This window comes from Chamaea fasciata, unplaced genomic scaffold, assembly GCF_029207755.1.
Source record: "Chamaea fasciata isolate MVZ Bird 193981 ecotype frontalis unplaced genomic scaffold, bChaFas1.0.hap1 SCAF_5, whole genome shotgun sequence".
Taxonomy (NCBI): Eukaryota; Metazoa; Chordata; class Aves; order Passeriformes; family Sylviidae; genus Chamaea; species Chamaea fasciata.
In genome coordinates this window covers 60,639,812-60,661,169 of record NW_027094090.1, presented here as the reverse complement: position 1 = coordinate 60,661,169, position 21,358 = coordinate 60,639,812, and the positions used below count along the sequence as shown (strand labels likewise).

Genomic DNA, 21,358 nt, shown 5'->3' with positions numbered 1-21,358 from the left:
CGAGAAGAGATGACTGAGAGGGGACCTCATCAGTGTCCATCGGTATCTGGAGGGAGGGTGTCGCAGGATGAAGCCAAGCATTTTAGGTGGTAACAAGCACTAGGACAAGAGACAACGGGCAGAAACTGACGCACAGGAAGTTCCACCTGAACATGAGGAAGACCTTTACAGTGTGGTGACCACACACTGGAATAGGCTGCCCAGAGACATAGGAGTCTCCCTTACCGGAGATATTCCACAACAGCCTGGATGCAGTCCTGTGCTTTGTGCTCTAGGATGACCCTGCCTGAGCAGGGAGGCTGGACCAGATGACACACTGTGGTCCCTTCCGACCCGACCCATTTGTGATTCGGTGAGACCGAGGCCGCAGGGAAGAGCTGCCCCCGGCCAGAGGCCCCGCTGCACACCGGCCAGCGGCAGCAGCAGGCCCGCGGGGCCGAGCCCCGTGGCAGGCACAGCCCTCGGTGCGGCCCCGGCCGCCGCTGTGCCCCGGCCCGGCTCGGGGGAGGCGGGCCCGGCGCCCCCGGCCCGGCCGCTCCATAAAGGAGGCGGGCAGGGCCGGCCCGGCGGGAGGGCGGCAGCTGAGGGAAGAGCCGGCGCGAGTGGCGGGGAGGCGGCGCGGAGGGAGGGCAGCCCGGCTGCGGGAAGCGGGGCTCCGCGCTGGGACTGGTTCCTTCGCAGCCATTTTCCGTCCAACCAAACAGCCGATTTGCGGAGGGAGCCAACCAGGGCCGCACTGGAGGTTTGTGCCTGGCTCCGGCCAATGATTGGTAACCGGTTCCACTGCAGGCTCGAATGAAATGTCCGTCTCCCTCCCCGGGCCCCGGCGCTGCCGCCGCGCCGCCGCCGCGGGCACCAGGAAGTGCGGGGCTGCCGCCCCGGGCCCCGCACCGGCCGCGCGTCGCTTTGTGCGGCCGGAGCCGCGGGGGCCGCGCGGCCGGGGAGCCGAGCGGGGTGGGCGGGCGGGGAGGGGAGCGGAGCGGGCGGGCGGGCAAGGGAGGGAGGCGGCGGCGAGGGGGGTGTCGGCAGGGGCGGCGGGGTGGCTGCCACCGCCGGTGTCCCGCTCTCCCCGCGGGGCCCTCCCCGCTCCGGCTCCATTTTGCGGCCTAGGTAGGGGTGGGGGCAGCAGGCGGAGCTGCCCCGCGGCCGGCCGGCACCCCGCGCCGCCCGCTGAGAAGCGGCGGGCGCTGGCGGGGCGCACGGCCTCTCGCCATCCCTCCGTCTCCGCGCCGGCCGCGCTCGCCGCGTCCCGGGGCCGCCCGGGGCTTTGTGGCGGCCGCGCCGGGCGGAGGGGGCTCCGCGCTCTTTTGTGTCCGCCCGGCCGAGCCCCCTCCCCTCGCCGCGGGAGCGAGTGGCCGGGACCCCCACCACGCCCACGGCCTCTGGTCGGGCCGGGACCGCAGCGGCCCGGTGTCTCCTCCCGGCGCCCTTGTCGGGACCGAAATTTCCTGGAAGGTTTGGCGGTATTTTGCAGGGATGAGGAGCGTAGGGCGAGGCCCCGGGATGCGGTGCCAGTAGCCGGCTGGCCGTGCGGGCGGGAATGCGAGGCCTCGGTGGGCTGCACGGGGGCCGGGAGAGGCGCCCGGCCGGCCCCGGGCAGGTGCGGGCAGCGCGAAATCCCAGCCAAGGTGACCAACAATAAAGTTGCTGATTAACTGAGGACTCGTCGTCTTGTGCCATTTGTAAACAAGGGGTCACGATAGACGAGGTACCTCTGGAACAGATGTGAGATGGGTGCCAGGAAGGCTCGGAGGCTGCTGTGTAAGTAGGAAGGCGTCCCCCGTGCCCCAGCGCTGGCCGCGTTTGCATCCCTGAAGGGCACGAAATCGGGAGATGGGATCGATCGGCTCGAAGTGGCACAGAAGCAGCTGGGTGGCGTCAGCACTTGTCTTGTGACACACATGACAGATGGGAGAGAGACGGGACCCTGCCATTAGCAATGTCTACACAACTTTTCTCTGTGTGGCATGTGTTCTTGGGTAGACCTGTGTGTGCTAGCCGCTGTTCTTCCTCCGGAAATTATGTAGTTGGTGGTCCTGAAGAGTATTGTCAAGGTTATTCACAGACTATCCTGTTGGAAAACAACGAAAAAATTCGTGTGTTCTAGTAATGTTTCTGCGACTATAATATATATTTTGCAGTACAGCAGCAGTAGAAAAATCAACATCTAGCTTTACCGATTTCTTTAAGGCTCAACCAAAAAGATTTTGTTCTGAAAAGAGCTGTCAGGTCAAAGCTATCTAGTGTGCTTGGTTTGCTTTTGGGATGGCAAAGTTATTGATAACAACGATCCAAACATTTCTAGGCAGTGAGGAACACAGAAATCTGGATTTTGGCCCATTCATGGACTCTGTTACATGTAGTAACCTTTCCTTGGCATCTTGGTAGATGGCGGTTATTGCCAATTGAAAATAAAATCAGCTTTCTCAAGAGAAGCTCTAGCAAGATAGTAGGAAAAAGGAAAATGGCAGGCACCACTTTGGGCAGTATTCAGAGTCCGGCTTTAATTGGCTTGCAGGAATGGAGAAATGGTGTCTATATATAATCATTAGCATACTGTTCCTAAACAATAGCCAGCGGTTGCTTTCTCTGGTGTTTTTTTTTTTGCTTATGTGGCCTGTGGCCTGACAGTTACACTGTAAAGGCAGGATCCGTGTGCAGTTCTCTAGGACACCTGAGATGGCTCAGTCTGAATCATTTTGAGGCCTGTGTGAATTGCTTTTTTGCAAGACATCCATGGTCTTGGCTGCTGGCATTTACAGCTATGGCATTATATTGGGAGAAGTTAGGAGCACTGGGCGTTACTCTTTAGATTTCAGGATTTGACAGTCACAGCAGTGCAATTATTACCACAAATATTAACTCTTTTATTTGTGGTAATAATTGCATAAAGGGAGGCAATGTTCAGAAATTGAATGAACAAGAATGTTTAAGATAATGTCAGGATACGAAAAATTAAACGCTGAAACTTTGAAAGTCTGGTACCTTGTTTTGTCAACATTTAAAAAAGGTTTGCAAGGTTCTTCCATTAGTGCGTTCAAATGTAAATCTAATGTTGCTCCACCTTTACAATTTTGCTTAGAAAGAAACTTGACTGTTAGTACTGAGTTTTGCAGTACTATTTTAAAGAAACTTAATATTTAGAAATTGGTGTTTTAGTGGCAGGATGCTTGTAAAAAGAGCAAAACATGACTGTGTATATACCCATATACAATATGGGTAAACAACATTGGTAGAATAAAAGCAAGTGTCAGCAAATTCAACAGTTTTGGCTGAAAATATTGGCTTGGTCTGAACTAGCTTTGTAAAACTCTTATTTGCCCTGTTGCTTGAGAGGAAAAAGCTGCTTGGCATACTTGAGTTACTACCTCAACAAAGAAAAAATAATGTACTTTAAAATGTTATCAAACTTCTAAAAAGAAAAAGACAGGATTTATGGATTGCTGCTTTAATAAACAGATAAGATTAGTTTTTCACAAAAAATGCTAGAAAAGTATCAAAAAAACTTTTTATTGAAAGGTAATTTAAATAAATAAAAAGGGATTTCAGTCAGGTTGCTGAAGGAAGGAGGTGCCAGTGCTGTGTGTTCAGCACTGCTTTCCTCTTCCAGCTTCTGCAAAAGCAACTAAACTGCATCTGCTCCTCTGCTCATCTTGTTTATTTTCCCCTCCAGCTTCCCTCTTCTACTGCCAAAAAAGAGAATGCGTGGAAACTCGGTTTGTCCTGCTTGCTGTGTATTACTGACCCACTCCTTGATGTGGAAATACGTGAGGTTTTAGTCTAGCCGTGTGTGTTGGAGCTAACAGTCCCTGTGGGTGTTATCCAGCCTGGGAAGGAGCCAGCAGCTGCTCTAGCACAGCTGGATCCATGTGGAGAGGGGCCTGTGGTCAGTGGCATGGGGGCTTGTAGAATAAGACGTCAAGCTGGTAGACTGTTACATGGAGTGGGAAGCGGGCAATGCCCTCTCTGGATTTCATAAGGGAGAGTTTCCTCCCCCTGGGCCACGGGCAGGGTCCTGGTACGGCCCAGATGCTAATGAGCCTTGGTGGCACTGTCTGGTCCTCTCAACATCAGTCTGCTTTTCCCAGTGTTATTCTGCTGTGGGGGAAAACACTGAATGTAAGGGATTAGAGAAGCCCGAGATAGAGTGCAGCATCTGGTTTTGTTCTTGCTATGTGCTAAAGGGTTTAGTGTTATATTTTTGTATATCTGCTGGGACAATGTCCTGTGAAAGCGTTCACCGGTTGGTATTTCTTGCTGCAGGTAAGAATTCAGTGGGAAATTAGAATCCCCAGAAGGCACTGAAAAATAAAAGGAAATTGAAGGTGTATTTTCAATTGAAAAATCTTCCTGCTTAACAGAAGAGAGTGCAGATAGCTCAAATAAAACGTTGTATCTCTGCCGTTTTTTACTGATTCACAGTTTTACTTCTCTCCTGATAAGGTGTGGCAAAATGAATGATGTGGTTACTACCTACAGCTTTAGTTATTGTTTCTGTCCTGCTTCTTTGGCAGACATGACTGCATGGAATGTTTACCAAAGGCTTCAGTTCGTTGCATATAATTTTCTTCTGCCCCTCTTGTAGGGTAAGCAATTTTGGGAGACAGGGTGAAAAAATACCACATGAAATACTCCTTGCCATATAACTTCCCTGTTCGGAAAACAAAAATCTGGTTTCTTCAATTTTTTTTTCTTCTTTGTTTTTCCTTTTATACTGATCTAAGCTTTAGTCCCTTCTCAGTGCTAGCAGCTTTGGGCTTGCTTTCTTTGGTTATCATTTAGCTGAGCCACTGATACTGACTGCATTCTTAAGGGAACTTATAAGATTAAACAGGATGCAAGATTTACTTTGAGATACTGATGTTTTATTAGTTTAGTATAGACATATTATAGGAACAGTCTGAGTTGAGGGCAGCTTACAGGAGCAATATTTTTTAAGCATCCTCCAGAATATTTATGCCAGATGTCAGTGTAAACCTGTATGTTCATTCATCTTATCACTGAACCTTCTTTGATGCCCTTGGAATGTTTCTCTTTTAACATATTTGTTTAATTTCCATGCATCAAGTAGTTTATATATCTCTAGTAATATTCCTTTTTTTTAGAGATAGAAAAACCAAACAGAAAACCACTAACAGAAAACACTGCGTTGCTGCTCTGTATTCAGATTTTCCTTTTGCAGTGTAGTGCTGTATGTTTGTGTCCTGTACTTGTTTACTGTCCCTGGTTGTTGACAAAATCAGATAGTGGCATGGTCATTTTAGAGACTGACATGTCACTTGCGATATGCTTAGCTCTCAGTCTTGATTCAGTCCATGTGTATGCATGAAGGAGCTTCAGTGTCTTCCTAGCACTGGAGGCTGAGGGTAATGTATAACCTGTAGTAATTGCTTCCTGCAGTTGTGCATAGCACTTGCTGCTGGAGGACTGAGGTGTTGGAAACCCTCCGTTGTGCAGTTTGGCAGCCACACAGAGGTAGGAGATGGTCTTGTGTTAAAAGGCGTTGCAATGTTTGCATGCTGAAACTGCCATGCAAATGTCATGTATAGTCTGCAAATGGCTGCTTTAAAGCAAGTTGTAACAACGTGGCAGTCTAAAGCAAAGTCTGAGAGGAGAGTTCTTGCCCACCTGAACCTTTTAGGATTAGATCTTCTGGGCTTTTGCCTGTTGTAGCATTTACTTCTATCTAAAGTAGTAGGTCATCCTACTAAGTGGGCCAACATAAGAACTGTTGGCCTTTTTAGTCTCCCAGTGACTGCAGTTAGGGTAGGCAAGGGTTGTTCCTATGCTACATTGGGCTTCTGCCTTTCCAGAGCAACTTCAGGGACACAGAATTTAGTTTGTGTCATGGTTTTGGAGGGGTTTATTGATTGTTTGGGGGATTTGTTTGTTTAAAGAAGGGGGATTAAGTAGCAACAGTGTAGTGAGAACAGTGTTTTTTATTTTCTGAACATTGTTGTATGAATTAGAGAACTTGTGCTGAGCTTGACCATCAGATCAAGCTGATCTGATGATTGGCTGGAGTTTTGAACATCTGAAATGAAAACCGTAATGTGTGAGTGTGTAACTGTTTGTTATGAGATGACTGGGATAGCAGTGGCCACATTTTCCTGCAAGGTCATGTTTGTCATCCCTTGGGCTCAAAGAAATACTAGTAGGGTGACTTGGATGGCAGATTAATTACAGTTGCTATATTCAGATGCCTGGGTCTAGATTTGAATTGGATGACAACTCTGGCTGAAGTTCTTCCATCAAGTTACTTGGATTGAACTAGTGTGCTGAGATCCACTCCCTCCCTCACTGTGAGGTCAGCCGGGCTGAGGAGGAGGCTCGTGGGGCAGCTGGGCAGGCTCCCGCTCTGGTGGCCTTCAAAATGTAGCTGGAGAAAATCCTGAGTGCTCTGCTCTGAGCTCAGAGCTAACTCTGCTTTTAGTAGAGACCTCCCAAGGCCACTTCCAACATGAATTATCCTGTGGTCCTGGATCAGGACCTGGTTATTCTGAGCATTATGCAGGAGGGTGTTAGTGCTGTCCCTAATGTCTTGTCCCAAGGTTGTCCCTGCAGCTAAAAATCTTTCTTCAAGTAATACAGACAGTAATTTCAGTAGATGTTAAGCTGTCAGTGCCTGTTTTCTTTATCTGAGTCAGATCTGCCTTTTTCTGTTGCAAGCCTTTTCCTGTCAATTTTGCTAATCACTGTTTTAGATTCATAGTGCTGATAAACGTCCACACAAATTTCCACTAATGGTGAAATAATACATCCTGTAAGCAGATCTGGAAATGTGCACACAGAAAAGAATAGAGGCAAAGGTATTACCTTGAGGATGCATTAGTCTAGTATGACCAGAACTGTCTGTAGATGCAGCAGAGGTTTGAAAGAGGTTCAAGCAGGAATTGTCTTTTGAAGGCAAGCTGGGCTAATGAAAGCAAGATGATTTCTTAGTGTTGCCGGGTCTTGGCTGGGTCAGATGGAGTAGCCTGCAGAGGTGAGCAGAAACCAGTTATCACATCGTGCCTGAAATTTGAAGAATATTGCCACCCTGGAGGAAGGAAACAATTTAGAAGAAATGTTTTACAGAGGATTGAAAAAAGAGAGGGGGAAGAAAGATCCAGGTATTTAAAATATCTTGTGCTGGGGCTGAGTAAAGATTGAGATACTGAATTAAATTCTAGTAGGGATCAGAGAGCCAAAACTGAGAACAAGACTACTAGAAAACCTTAACTTAATTTTGGAGGTAGCTTTTGGGATTTGCCAGACTACAATTTTATTTGTTTCGAAGTGCAGAAGGACGAGAAAGCCACGATTCTCTTAATGATGTATGATGTCAGTTTTTGTGATCATGACATGCAGGATTGTGATATCCTGACATTGTCATTACAGTAAGCCGAGAAAGCAAACTGCACACCCTTTGGGAGATTGAACAGGAAAGTTAAACCTCCCAAGAAAACGTCTGCAAAATGTGGACAAAGTGAATTTGTGTAAAGGTTGGCACATGGAAGGTTAATGCCTGAAATATTGCCCTTCCTTTGGGCAGAGCTGCTGTGTAAGAAGTGAAGCTGGTTTACAAAAGCCCAGCAAAAGGGACCTGAAGTTCTTTATAAAAGTGTGTATAATATTCTGTACAGTGAAGAAGGGCTGGAAGAGTCTCTTTCTCTTGAGCAGCTCCTAAGGCTCTGTCCAGCTGTTGCAGGAATGTGAGCAGCGCTCACATTATTTGTGCATCTGTGGCCAAGTGTAACAGTGGACCTTGCTTGAAGGTTTCAAAGTGAAACTCAGCCCTGTGGCCACAAGTGAAGTGCAGATTAGTGAGAGGTTAAATGCTCATACTTCTGGGTAGATGTAAAAATAGTACAACATTGCTTCTCCCTCCCTCCTTCCTTCCCTCTTCAGGCTAATGGGTGTGCAAAGAAGTGAGCTCTGTGGTCTCACTGGCAGCAACCGTGTGATCCTTCAGACACCAAGGTACCCTCACAGTGTGTGTGAGGTCAGTGAGTGCAGTCAGCTGGGCTCTGCCTCCCCAGGGGCTGTGTGTGTAGCATTTCAGTAAGAAGGAGGGAAGTACAGGCTCATTTGGCTTCCTTTTTTCTCCTGGCATTTGAGTTACCTATTAAACTGTGACCACCCCTATCTTCAAAGCCTCATGAAGAAGTCTTGTTGGCCACCACATCAGAACATTGAGAGAAGAGCACCTGAGGGTGCCCAGAGAGTAGGGAAGGGCAGGACCAGGGAATGCTAAAACATGACTGAGAAGACACATAGCAGTAACTGGTGTCTCAGGGAGGATGAGGATGCAGAGCTGGTCCCGTGGTCTGGCTAGAAGTTTGTCAGTGGGCTTGACAAACCAACATGGAGGGGAAAGGTGAGTGAAAGATGCACTCTCTGTAGTAAGTAATAGGTAAAGCATTCAGTGAACAGGGGACTTGTGTAGGTTTTGAGGGTTGTTCAGAGACACCTGCATGTTCTGGTCAGACTCTCACAGGAGCTATCTGTGTGCTACATGAACCAAATGATTCTGTGCGTGTCCTGTGCCTCTGGCTGAGTTTTTTGGGAAGCCTCATAAAACAGTTCAACTATTTCCACTGTCAATAAAACTCAGGAATGACAGTGGGGATGCTGTTCTCCAATAAGAAAATATTTATGCTTTGTATAAATCGATCTCATAGTTTGATTAATGTGCTGGGTTTGAGTAATAGCTGCACTTAGTGATGTAACAATCACACCTGAAAGGTTTCCTTCTTCTGATTGTAGATGGATGGTGACAGCTCCACAACAGATGCTTCTCAGTTAGGAATTGCTGGAGATTACATTGGTGGCAGTCACTATGTGATACAGCCTCACGATGGTAAGAAATGGGAATAAATGCTGCTGTTTCTCTGCATATGTGTGTATACATATATTACATATATTTTCTTCCAGTTCTTATATCATTCTCTGCTATCTTCTCTCAGGCGAAAATTTGTCATTGTTTTCATAATGCCTCACTCTATAAAGCATTTTTTTCTGCAGTCTGAAGGGGGGAGGTTGGATTTTTTGATGTTGGCACAGAGACCTTGAGGGGATGACAAAAAAAATTGACGTTCTAGGAAACAATTTGTATTTTGACATGGCATTAAGAATGGTTGGTGATCAGCAACCACGTACACTTCTGTGCGTAATGTGATAAAATGCTATCTTTATAAAGATGCCCTGATGTTGCATCTATTTTTAAAATTATTTCTATGATGCTAACACACTGTGCTTTCAAAGGTCTTCATCCTCCTGTGTAAGATTTTAAACTGAGTTAGTGCCTGCTGTCTATCAAATACCATTTCTGTTAACTTTTCTTCATTTCATTAGACACAGAAGACAGCATGAATGATCATGAAGATACAAATGGCTCAAAAGAGAGTTTTAGAGAACAAGATATATATCTTCCAATTGCAAATGTGGCAAGGATAATGAAAAATGCCATACCCCAAACAGGAAAGGTAATACTGTTGTCTGGTAAAGAAAGTGTGTTAATGGCTTTTATTCCTTCCTCTCAGTGAACTTGAGCTGATTAGAACAATATATTTTTCCACATGATACTGGTTTATTGGAGAAAAGCCTTATAAAAGGAAAGGGAAAAAAGCCCCAGTTGCAGGAGGTGGTTGAGACCAAGTCCATTTTTCTTAGATTTCTGAAAGCTTTTAGTAACTGCTGTAATTAGAATGCCAGAACTGTTCTTCATAGGGCTTTCAAGAGCTTCCTTTTTCTAAGATGTGTTCTCCGAAATCATCGTAAAGGATCAGACTTGATGACAATCACTAAGAATATTTTCTATGCAATTCTCTTGAGAGATTTAGTCTGCTTTCATTGAGGTGCATAAAATTTGGAAAAAGTGAATAATTTTGGCTGAAATAGAAATCCAGTGCTCATCATGAAGGAAAGAGAATGGTTAGCCTTCTGTCACCTGAATATTCTCATATCCAAATGCCCAAGTGACCTAAGAAGTCTGCTTTATACCGTGAAGCAGGTAAGGCCAGATATTGAAAGGCTTATTTATTTGTTACTTCTAAGAATAGACTTTTTAATCCATTTGGCTGAGCTGGTGATTGTATAAGTATTTCATCATTCTACTTGTTTATCTTAATCCTTTGCAGTGCTACTGTGACTTGCTGTTTCTCTGTTGTATTCCAATACAAGTCCAGCCACAGTAACATTTACTCTAGCTAAAAACTGATCTCTCTTTTTGGAGTTCACTCTAAATAGAAGCAAGACATAATTTACTTGCATCTGCTTGTATTTTTGTAGTGTTCAGGGCTTTCTGGAGATCTAGATGTCACATTTATAACTTTGCTGTGAAAAATTCTACCCCAGTCCATATTGTCATAAATTTTTAGTGATCAAGATGAGATTTTTCTCAAGAGTTTAGCATATGGGATGTAGAGCTATCTTGAAAAATCAGGATGGTTTTTTGTGAAAAAATGCAAGGGAAGCTGCTGGCTGATGACTTCTGAAAATCTCACCCTACGTGTCTGAAAATACCAGAGGAACTGGTGAAGACTCTGCACACAGTTGCTGCTTCAAGTTTTTAGGTTCTTTTCATGTGAAGAATAAGAATCTTAATTATTACAATCTTTTTGTTAACTCCTGTCAGCTTCCCAAGTAATCATGAGTAATACTTGCTGTAATTTTTAGTCAGGTAAATGACTTCTGTCCAGCTAAAAACTGTAATCAAATTTACAAAAAAAATTTACTTGTTTCATTCTTGCCAGAGGCATATGTTTCTTCATTTGAATTCTCATTTGGTAAATTTATACCACAATACTAAAGCATTAGAAAGGCTTGCTGCTAGGTTTATATTCTAGTCCTTGAATCTGGGCAGGATAAAAATACTTGTCATTGCTGAATTTGTGGGAATCTACTGCAGTGAGGTTGGAACCACCAGGTCTCTCGAAGAGGAAGTGGCCTGTGACATTGTAATGAACAAGTTTGAAGAGACATAAGTAAGCAAAGCAAAAACCAGCTGTGTGTAAAACTTGTGCTGAACTTAGGACTTCAGGAGATCTTGGCAGTTGGCTGTGCTACTTGAAATTGTAAAACATGGGTAAAATCTTGTTGCAGCTGGTCTTATGTAGAGCAGTGAGGACATCCAGTGGTTTGCTGTGCAGGTGTTGCCTAAATGGGTATTATCTTTGGGTTGTGGGATGTTTCCTCTATTATCTGGTGTATTCTTTGGCAGGGTTTGTGGTGAGGTTTTTTTGTTTTTGAGTCTTGTGTCTTCCTTAATGACTTTATGATACTTTTTCCTTACTAGATTGCTAAGGACGCAAAGGAATGTGTACAAGAGTGTGTAAGTGAATTCATCAGCTTTATAACATCAGAAGCAAGTGAGAGGTGTCACCAAGAGAAAAGAAAGACCATCAATGGAGAGGATATTCTCTTTGCCATGTCTACCTTGGGGTTTGATAGCTATGTTGAGCCTTTGAAGTTATACCTCCAAAAATTCCGAGAGGTTGGTATATATGGGTATTTCCTCATTCATTTAACCTGGTTGTGTTTATCCTTAGCTCTCTGTTGTTGGAATTGTATAATGGGTAACTTGCACAGGATCTCACAGCTCTTGGTCAGGGAGTAATGTAATGTTTAAAAGCATTCCAGAGGATGTCAAGAGAAAAAGGAGGAAGTAAGCATTTTGATTAGACTTGCTGATTTAGAGTAGTTAAAGCTTTCAAGTGAATAAATCTCTAATGTACTGGCAGTAGTAAACTGCTCTGCTCTTTAAAGGTGCCTATTAAGAATGTTTAATTCGATCTTTGGGTTCAGTCAATATGTACTGACTGCATCCTCTGAGGAACTGGCCTAATGCCTCTTGTTTGTCTGGACTTCAGATCTCCAAAAGAAAAAATTGTTTTCTCATGTTGGAATAATGATTTACATGGAAAACTATCTGCTTCAATGGAGTTTTTAAAATGATTTTTTTTAGCCTGTCCCTCAGTTTGTTTTTGATACATAGTACATGCCAGGTATGTGATCCAAACAGTTTAATTTATCCCTTCCCTAGCAGAAAGTGACTTTCTTCCTTTCAGCAATTTAGACCTTTTCAAAAAGGAAGTTGCTTCTGCTTGGGTTTTTTTGTTCTGGTCTGCCTCCCCCTGTCTAAATTGACAGTACAGTAGATAAGGTTGGTCTTCAGAGTTTTTGTTTTGTAAACCTAAGATTTTTTTTTTTTTTTTTAGTTAGACTCGGTAATGATATTTGTTTTGCTGACGGTACTTGAAGCTTCCCCTTCCCAGGTCATCTGCTTAATTACTGAGTACCTGGAAGTGCAAAGTAAAGTTGGAGTAGTGCTGTGTTCTGTCTTTTTCCAGTTCTGTGTAGCAGTTGCACATGCTGTGATAGTGCAGTATGTGCTTTTATTAAAAAGGCAAGTATTGCCTAACTAGTTCCAGTTCCTACTGAATGTCTGAAGTGGGTCTGTGCTACTTGGATTCTTAATTGACCATTTTTGCAGATTATAGATGCTGTGGTAGCAGAGTGATTGTATTGGGTTTTAGTTGCATGGATAGGTTAAATAGCTTTTTTAAATCTCCATTCCAGCCAGGGTGTCTTCAGGGTGAACTACTTCTGTTTCGTAACTGTATATTTTGTCTGCAGCAAGCAGTTGCAGGGAATCCTTTTTTATGCCCACATTATTTTTCTAGATGTTCTTATGTAATAGCATAGAGTATCAAACTTCAAACTTGTAAAACTGCATGCAGATGACTAGGGGCCTTGGCTTTCTGTGCTGATATCCTTTCTGGCTGTAGTCCTTGATGTGGGAGAAGAAATTCCTCATCTCGGTTTTAAATGTCAGCTCTTAGTTTATGGTGATGGTGCTTGTGTGTGGTTGGTAAGCAAATGTTGCACATTCTTGGTAGGTGAGATTCTGTGATTTCTTGTAACTGCTCCTTCTGGATTACCACAGATTTTGAACTTTCTGCAGAAGGTGAAAAGCCTTTCTTGGAACTACACAGTCCTAGTTTGCCAAGTTCTTGTTTCAGGAGTACGGCTGAGATGAAAAACGCTCCTGTGATATGCACATCCTCAAATCCCATGGAGTTTTACAGGTCTTGGGTTTCAAGCTCCAGCTGTTGCACTGTGACTCTTCTGCAAGTTTCAAACCTCAGCTAGAGCTCCTGGGCCTTTGAAAAAAATCTTAAGCTTTTTTTCTGCTTTCTTTGTGCTTCCTCTTCTTAGGCAATGAAAGGAGAAAAGGGAATTGGGGGAACAGTTACAACTGGAGATGGTCTAAGTGAGGAGCTCACAGAAGAAGCATTTAGTGAGTAATACTTTTTAATTTATTATGTTATTACTACAGCTTTTATAAAAACAGCTCTTCCATCAGGCGTCAGCATCCTCACTTGAGGATATATTCTGGACTAGGAATAGCTCATGTCAATTGTGGAAAATTTATAAATGCATGTATTAGTGCTAGTATTTTTCTCTGCACTTAAACACAGTTTGTAAAGAAAGGTGCAAACCTTTTTTTTTTTTTTTTCTTTTTCCCCAGTAGCTACTTATTTAGGCCCCATTCATTCTACTTGCAAGACTGTTGGGGGAAAAAAGTAAAATTAACTCCTCTTGATGGCTTAAGGAGCTCATCTTTGAGAAATGAGGCAGAGATGAAAATCACCTTTGTCTAATTTAAAGAACTTAATGTATCTTACATTCAAAAGAATGCACAGATTGGCAACTGGAAGGTGTAACTTGAGGAGTATCATGTGCATTCTGTGTAATTTTTCTTCCTTTTACTGTGGATCAAAACCTGACAGTTTTTTTGGGATTTGCACTGATTTTGTTAATGCTGATTCTTGCATGCAGTCTCCACCCTGGCTTTTAAATGTTATGGGCTGGTAATGTTGAATATTAGGCTGATACAAGAGGAATTAAGAAGCACACCTCTAGTCATATCTACTGACAAGATTTAGTTTAAGTATGTGATAAATACCTGTCTAAAATCACTGGTAAACTACTGAAATAGCAAAAATTCAAAGCCTGAGGAGTAAAATGACCTATTCAGGATTGGAAATACACGTTGTTCTCAGTTTGACTTTGATTACATAAAGCAGTGCAGACTCAGTGGGTCTCTTCTAGCCTGGAAGAGGAGTTGCAAGGATCCCTTGCAATATTTAGATTTAGATTTTTAATTTCCAGACCTAGGAGCCTCAGAATGCTCTATGAAAAAACTTCAGGTTGCTGTGACTTGAAAAAAAGCAACTTCAGAAATGTCCTGGCAGGATTAAGGATGCAAAGATGTTGCAGTAGTAGAAGAAAGTGAAACAAAATATTGTTATATTGTTGTATAAGTGATCATGTCAAGTGCTGCAAGTATTTCTCTCTGCAGGGGAAGCTCTAGATGTGTCTGGGATGAATGATGGTGTCACTGCAGCAGTAGCAGTGATGGCTGTGCTTCTGTGGCATGACCCGCAGCTCTTTGTGATGGCCTGGTGCCAGGGCTGGGTCGGGGACTCTCCATTTAGCTGTATTGGATTTGGAACATGCACATTGAAGGGCAGTAAATTTTGGACCTGCCAGAGCCACTCTCTCTATGATCTTAATGCATCTCTTAGCCTGCAACTGAAGCAATTGAAAATTTGTTCAATGAAGGAGGAAGGAAAAAAAAAAAGACAGCAACCCCAACCAACCAAAAATCTAATTACAAAACCCTCAAGCATCAGCTTTCAAATGAAAACTGTTAGGATTATGCTGTGCTTTCAGAATTTTGTATTGGTTATACATCTTGTTCATACTTAGTAACTGAAAGAACAAAGCCCCATTGTTTGTGTCCTAGGGGAAAATGTGTTACAGTGACTTAACCTACAATTTTAAGAGTTTTGCTACTTTGCTTACAAATAGCAGTTGTAAGGCACCTACTCTGAATGTGAGAGCTCAGCATACCTGTTGTGAAGTTTACATTGGAGCAACACTCCTTGTGTTTTCTCTCAGTATCGCAGAAGTACTTTTTACTCCTTTTGTTGGTCGCCTCTTTCCTGTGTTAAATCAGTGCTCTTGTGTGTGTCCTGAAGGACATGCTGAAGTCAACCAGTGCAATGTCAGGTTCTGGCTGTGCCTTTTATTTTTTGTCATTGCCTATTCTTCTCTTCTGCCTTCCATGGGGCTTCCATATTATGAAGTCCCTGATGGATCCAAATTTATTTAATGATTTGAGTTTCTCCCCTATGGCTATGCTTAAGTGCTAACTTTGTGTTTAAACAAAACCAACTGAATTCTCCAAGTTTCTTGGGATACTGAGCACTGGAAGATGGCCTTTTCACTAGTCAGGGTGGTGAGCTCCACTCCATTTGCCTGTGTACAGGTGTGGACTTTCTGCTTACTCTGGGAGCACAACTAAGTTGGGTTTTATGCGTTTCTTCTGAGTGGGAACGAACTTATTCACTTGTAACACTTGGTAAGAAATGTGACTATACCAGTGTAGGATGGTCACTCAGGAGATGAATGGCTCTGTAGTCCTGGAGTGGACCACAATTATTTAATGGTGACAGACACATCAAACAGGGCTCTGTATATCAAGCAGTTCCTGCCTAATGTTTTTAAAATGCTCTTCCTTTCAGCTAACCAGTTGCCCGCAGGCTTAATAACCACAGATGGCCAACAGCAGAATGTTATGGTCTACACAACATCATATCAACAGGTATGATCCTGCATCCTGTCCCCTACTCTCCCTCCTGCTGCTAAAATTCAAACACTAGTTCAGCTGCTCTGTTCTGAACTACGAGAATTAATTTTATTTAGTCCTTTGGTGGTGGCTGTTATGCCACTCCAACACTGAGAATTCATGGCTGCTTGCTGTTAGCTGCTCTGCACTTCAGAAAAGGTGCAGTGGAATGTAAGCTTGCATTTTCTTTCTCTAGATCTCTGGTGTTCAACAAATTCAGTTCTCATGATTTTGAAGAAAACTTTCCATCTGGGAACACAAGACAGAAAACCTGTGCAACTCTAACGAAGAGGCAGTTTTAATGACTGGTGAAGAGATTTATCTCTTTGTATATTAAATAGCTGTAATGTAGCTACCAGAAGCTTGACTAATTGAGGTGTGAGTTCTGACTCAAATCTTTTTCATGATGATTTTAAAGAAATAATTGGATTTTAAAGGTATTAAAGTATTTTTGTTTTGTACAAGAGTTTGTTGCTCTGTATAACTCCTGTATGCATTGTATATTGCAATTTATTACTGTCAGAGATTTGTAGACAGTTTCTTATTTTCATATTGAATCATGTTACTTTTGTAATTCAGGTAAACAGCTGGGTTAATTCATGTTTACCCTTTGAATAAAATTGTAAGGGTAAAGTTCATTTTTGAATGCAAGTTGCCTTTATTATAAAGATTGAGTTAGTCTTGGTTATGTAACTTGTCTTGCATGACAACCTCAACTAACTTTACATGTCAGCTTATTTATTGAAATTTTGAAAGGGACTTTTTCCTCATGAAACTAGCAGCTCAAAAGAATTGCTACAATTGTTTTTTCTAATGTAACTTCTGAATTAAAGGTTAATCAAAACCAATGAATGCTCTACTACATTTAGAGGTTTAGAGCTTATCAGCAGTGTTAATGAAAGCACTGACTGTGCGATGCAGGTTTTCTTATATTTTTTTTTTCATTTGCATTAACTCTCCTTAGACTTACTTTGATACTTTTAAGGTAGTCTTTCTGCTATTGAAATAATTCTTCCTTTTTATGTATGGCTTTTAGAATCCCAGACTTAGAAATCCAAGGGTAGGGGGGATTTTGTAGTCCTTGTGGTAAAAGATCTCATTTTAACTTTTTACTGAAATGTTTTAACGTTTCTTGTGGGCCTGTGGGAACTCAAAAGTGGTTGTGACTTTCTGTGTCCAGGCTGCGTGCTGTGTGTGTGTGTGAGTGTGTGTGTGTGCATGAGTGGCTGACAGCTGAACAAGTGATACAAATCTGAAATGGGAGATGGACTTCAGGTTTGCTATCTCTTTCCTGGTTTTGCAATAAACTCAACCTAGGTAATGTAGTTCTGTATATTTAGTGAGCTGTTTTTGGTAACATTGCTGTTTCTTTAATAATTGGGTGGGTAATTTTATTGCCATGTCTTAGCCTATTAGGGTAAGGGTGGGGGTTTTAGTAACCTTTTACTCAGACTGAATTTTGGGACCTTTGGTATTTTTACTATTTGCAGTTGACTGAAATGTAATATATTAATTTTCTTTTCACATACCTGTCCACACCTTGAAACTGTTGCCATATGATTTCTTGCTGGTTTTGTCTTCCTAAAAAAAAAAAAAAAAAAAAAGAAAGAAAGAAAAGTAACAGTTCAATACTGGGAAATTAGCATAACCTAAGATATCCCAGAAGCCTGAAACAGGCAGTTCTTTAGCTAAACAAAAAACTTTATGTGCAGATTTGAGCAGTGTTTCCTACCAGTCAGCATCCTGCTGGCAGAGCCTCTGGATGAACTCCAGTGTATTCTGGGGCTATCTGCGTGGATGTTCTGGGCTTTGTGGCAGCCTGTTGTTCTTCAGCAGCTATGACTGAACAAATGGAGTTTCTGATTAAATGTAAAACTGAGTAACGCAATCCCTACACGAGCCCCTTCTGTTTGTATTCCATTTATTTCAGGCCAGCATAGCCTGTTCTTGCTGTTCCCAGATTTGCAATGGAAAAAAAACTGTGATACCAGCTAAGGAGCAGCTAGGAAAGATTTGGCATTTTGATGTATAGAAAGCGGGCTGAGGTGATCCCACACACTTGCTTGAAACAAGCAACATTTTTCAGGTTCCCCTCTCTGCTGAGAGTTTAGGTTTAAATGTGTTAAGTTTGTGGTTTATGCACCATCATGGGAGCAATGAAGATGATACTTTGTTTTTCTTTTTTCTTCTCCCTCACCCTCTGAGGGCCAGGGATAAAACTAACTTGCTTATTCTCTTCCTGAAACTACAGCGGTAAAAGTAGTAGTACAGCACTTTGTTCCATGTCTCTCTGAAACCATTCTCCTATAATAAAAGTTTGCAGGGTACTGTAGCCATGGTACACCAAATAAAACAAATGTGGTCTGAAGAAATACTTGCCTAATTTGTATTAGCAGCAGCACAACCAGTGAATTCTTTGTATTTGTTCAACAAATTTGTGTTCTCATTTTGTTCTCTTTAAGTATTTTAAATTTACAAATAGCTAAGACCCAAACCAAAAATGACCATTCTTGCTACATCTCATCTGTTTCTACAAAACTCCTGTCTTTGGTTCTCTGAATGTTTTGTTTGAACTAAGATACCCCCAAACTTGAGCTCGAGCCAGCTGTGGCAGCCTATGCTAAGTCTTGGTGAAAGGCTGCTTGAAATAGCAGTGATGTTCAGAGATCTTTTTCCAGGAACAGTGACTTTTTAGGTGCCTTTTCACGACACAAGCAAGTTTGACCACAGGAATTTCTTTAAAAATGCACTTTTGTGTAACTTGATCCGTCTGGTATTTATAGGATACTTTTGGTGTCTTTAAAAGCACTGAAATGCTGTTATCTCTAGTTAAAGTGCAGTTATGAGGAAAACTAATTTAGATGGTGTTCTTCTGCATCCCATTTTCATTACAGGCATAATGGGAGCTGAGGCTCTTCCTTTACCAGTCTTGTCAATGTACACATGCATTGTTAACTATTTTATTTATTCCTCCCTTCTGATCCCTACTGAATGCCAAAATATGTGGCTGGGTGGTGTAGCCAGAACACAGATGGAGTTCTGGCATGAGGTGGTACATCCTAAATACCTACTGCCCCATGCTTATCTGCCTGTACCTAAAAATCAGCCTGAATTATGTGGGCTATTCTTTAAAGAGCTATCTTCCTTGAACTGCACTCTGGATCCCTGTGAATGGTGTGGGATGATTCCTGTTGCAGGGTTTGAAGATGATGCTCATGAACATGTTGTGGGCAGGGATAGGTGACTTCTCTCTAGCCTTCCGCAGGAGAGGAAGCATATGGGCGATTGCTCAGTGCAAAGCAAAGGGCAGAGCCGAGGGCTAGTGTTTTCCCCAGCAGCTTGCTGTCATGATGAGACTTGGCAGCAGCTTTGCTTACAACTATAATATTCCTCATTTTGCAGAGCTCTGAATGTGATTAATGTTCCAGTTACGGCACAGAGAGTCGCTGCCTCAGTTACATTTACAGCAGTAAGACAACTTGCCTTTAAGTCACTGTATTACCAAATGGTGCACGCTTGACTCTTTTTTGGGGTTTGATTTGTACCAAGTAGAAGAAAGGAAGTTTTTCACTGAAGCTAGTAGTGAATTTTCCTGTGTCTGTAGATGAAAAAAAACCTCCAAAGCTGGATGTAGATTCTAAGACAAGCGATGCTATAAGGAAACTGTATTTTAAATTGGGCTCAAGCAGTCCTATAGGAAGAAGTTATTGATAATGTTAACTCTAATGGTTACTCTTATGTTTTCCCCCCTCAGATGGGTTTGGTGAAAAGTGCAGTGGTGGGAGGATGCCTTTTGGATGTGGTACTTATTAGACATGCACCTAGTTGAAAATACCAACCAATTTTTCCTCTTTGAAAATCAGATATGCTGTTCTGATAAAATAATTCACATTTTCACCCTTTCAAAGGCTGAAAGATACATTTAAGCAACCAAATATTGATCTGTTTATCTATTGATTTGAGAAGCTGGGATGGTAATGGAGTGCAATGTCACCTCTGACCCTCAGGATGTAAAAGTTTAATGGGAAGCTCCCTGGAAACTGCTAGTTCAGCTTGCAGTGACATCCAAGGCCGTGTGCTCTTAGGAGGGAGGACAGTCTGCTGCTATGCACAATAGTCTCCAAATTGTTGCCAGCTGCACTGAGTTTATTAAACCCAAGTCCCCAGGGATGGCTGTGGAGGCAGGGCAAGAGGCAATGCAGTGCACAGCAGCTCTGAGGGAGTTAGCTACTCTGCTTTAAGAAATCTTCCAGGCACATTTCCAGGCTCATTTCCTGGAATATTTTACTGCAGCACACCAGGCCAGAGGACCCATTTATCAGAGCAATGACACCTGATTTGCTTATGTGTGAAAGAAAACTATTGAGGGTTTAAATCTCCTGGGCAGAGGCACAGCCTTTGGACTGCTAATTTAATGTGTGTGTGCCTGATACTTACCTAGCTTGTACAGCAACACAAACAGCAAATAAAGCCGCCTCCAGCAGCACAGCCAAGACTCGGTTCACGTGCAAGGGCTGTGTCACTCGAAATACAGCTGCAGCTAAAAGATTTGCCACAGCACAGCAGGAGCAGTATATACTATTTCTACTTTCTGCACCCTGTGGAAAGACAGTCCACCACAGCAGAGCTCATGTCCCAACACTGCCAAGAGCAGCATGACACAGATAAAGGATGGTGGAATGCACAGGTTTGTTTCTGCACTGTCCGATTCCTCCTTGGCCCCAGCCCGGAAATCTAAATCCACCAGACACCTGAGCTCCCTGTGCAGTGTAACATCCTGGGAAAAGCAACCTGGTGAACAGGCACATGCCAGGAACCAGCTGACAGGAAAAGCTCAGCACTGAGGGAGAAGGGAAAGGATCTGAAATCTCACCTCAGGCCAGCTGGAGAGCATTTCTGCCTCAAGGAAACAGGCTCCAGCACTGGAGATGGGGATGAGAACATGGAGACTGCAGAGCCTGGGGAGTGCTGCAGCAGAGGACGAGTCTGCTCTCACTCTATCCAAAACCACAAGCAACTGCCACGTTTTACAAGCCAAGCAGCTGAAACTCATCCAAAATGTTTCTGGAGTAGATGCAGTGGGATCAAGTTCTGTACACACAAGAAGAAATACTGACAAAAACTGGCCATTTTGTGTCATCTGGCCTGACAGCTCTCATGTTGCTTCTGATGGCTGTCAAGTAAGTAGCTGAAACCTCAAGCTGTTTAGAGTGATAGTTCAAGTTTTCTTTTTCAAGACAGTAATTACAAAGAGTTGCTCCCAGACTCCAAAGACTTCTGGAGCAGGCAGCATTTAAGTCAACATATAAAGTCTCTTCCCTGCTCCGGCAAAATACAGTGAAGAAATAATTAGGAAACTGCTACTGAAAAGAAAAGTTTGGGATATTTGTTAATACTGCTCAAAGTTACAAGATAATTGCTTGTACCTAATAACTTTTTGTTCCAAGATAATCACCAGCACTGCATGCAAGAATGATGGTTACCTAAAAGGCAGTTAAGAATCTCTGGCAATAAACATTTAAATGAGTGAATGGAAACAAAGAAAAGAGGATGCAAACAAAACCAACATTTTGGACCTTCTAAAATGGCATATACCCAGTGTGCCTCTTTTAAGAATTGCTTTGAAATAACTGTATATTGATAACTTCCATGTGTGGATAACAGTGTTTTATAATTTCA

General features: G+C 42.9%; 1 protein-coding gene across 2 annotated transcripts; it reads left to right on the top strand.

The window, feature by feature from the left end:
• The first annotated feature begins 582 nt into the window (after nucleotides 1-582).
• Nucleotides 583-16,317, top strand: NFYB (nuclear transcription factor Y subunit beta). Of its 2 annotated transcripts, none has more exons than XM_066183944.1 (7): nucleotides 583-742; nucleotides 8,749-8,842; nucleotides 9,337-9,467; nucleotides 11,279-11,476; nucleotides 13,201-13,282; nucleotides 15,576-15,655; nucleotides 15,876-16,317. In XM_066183944.1, exons 2-7 carry the CDS (start codon nucleotides 8,749-8,751, stop codon nucleotides 15,906-15,908), a joined length of 618 nt encoding a protein of 205 aa, XP_066040041.1. In that variant the 5' UTR covers nucleotides 583-742; the 3' UTR covers nucleotides 15,909-16,317. The 2 variants fall into 2 exon arrangements, with proteins under 2 accessions (XP_066040041.1, XP_066040040.1); XM_066183943.1 differs by having other exon boundaries at nucleotides 686-770.
• The last annotated feature ends 5,041 nt before the right edge of the window (nucleotides 16,318-21,358 follow it).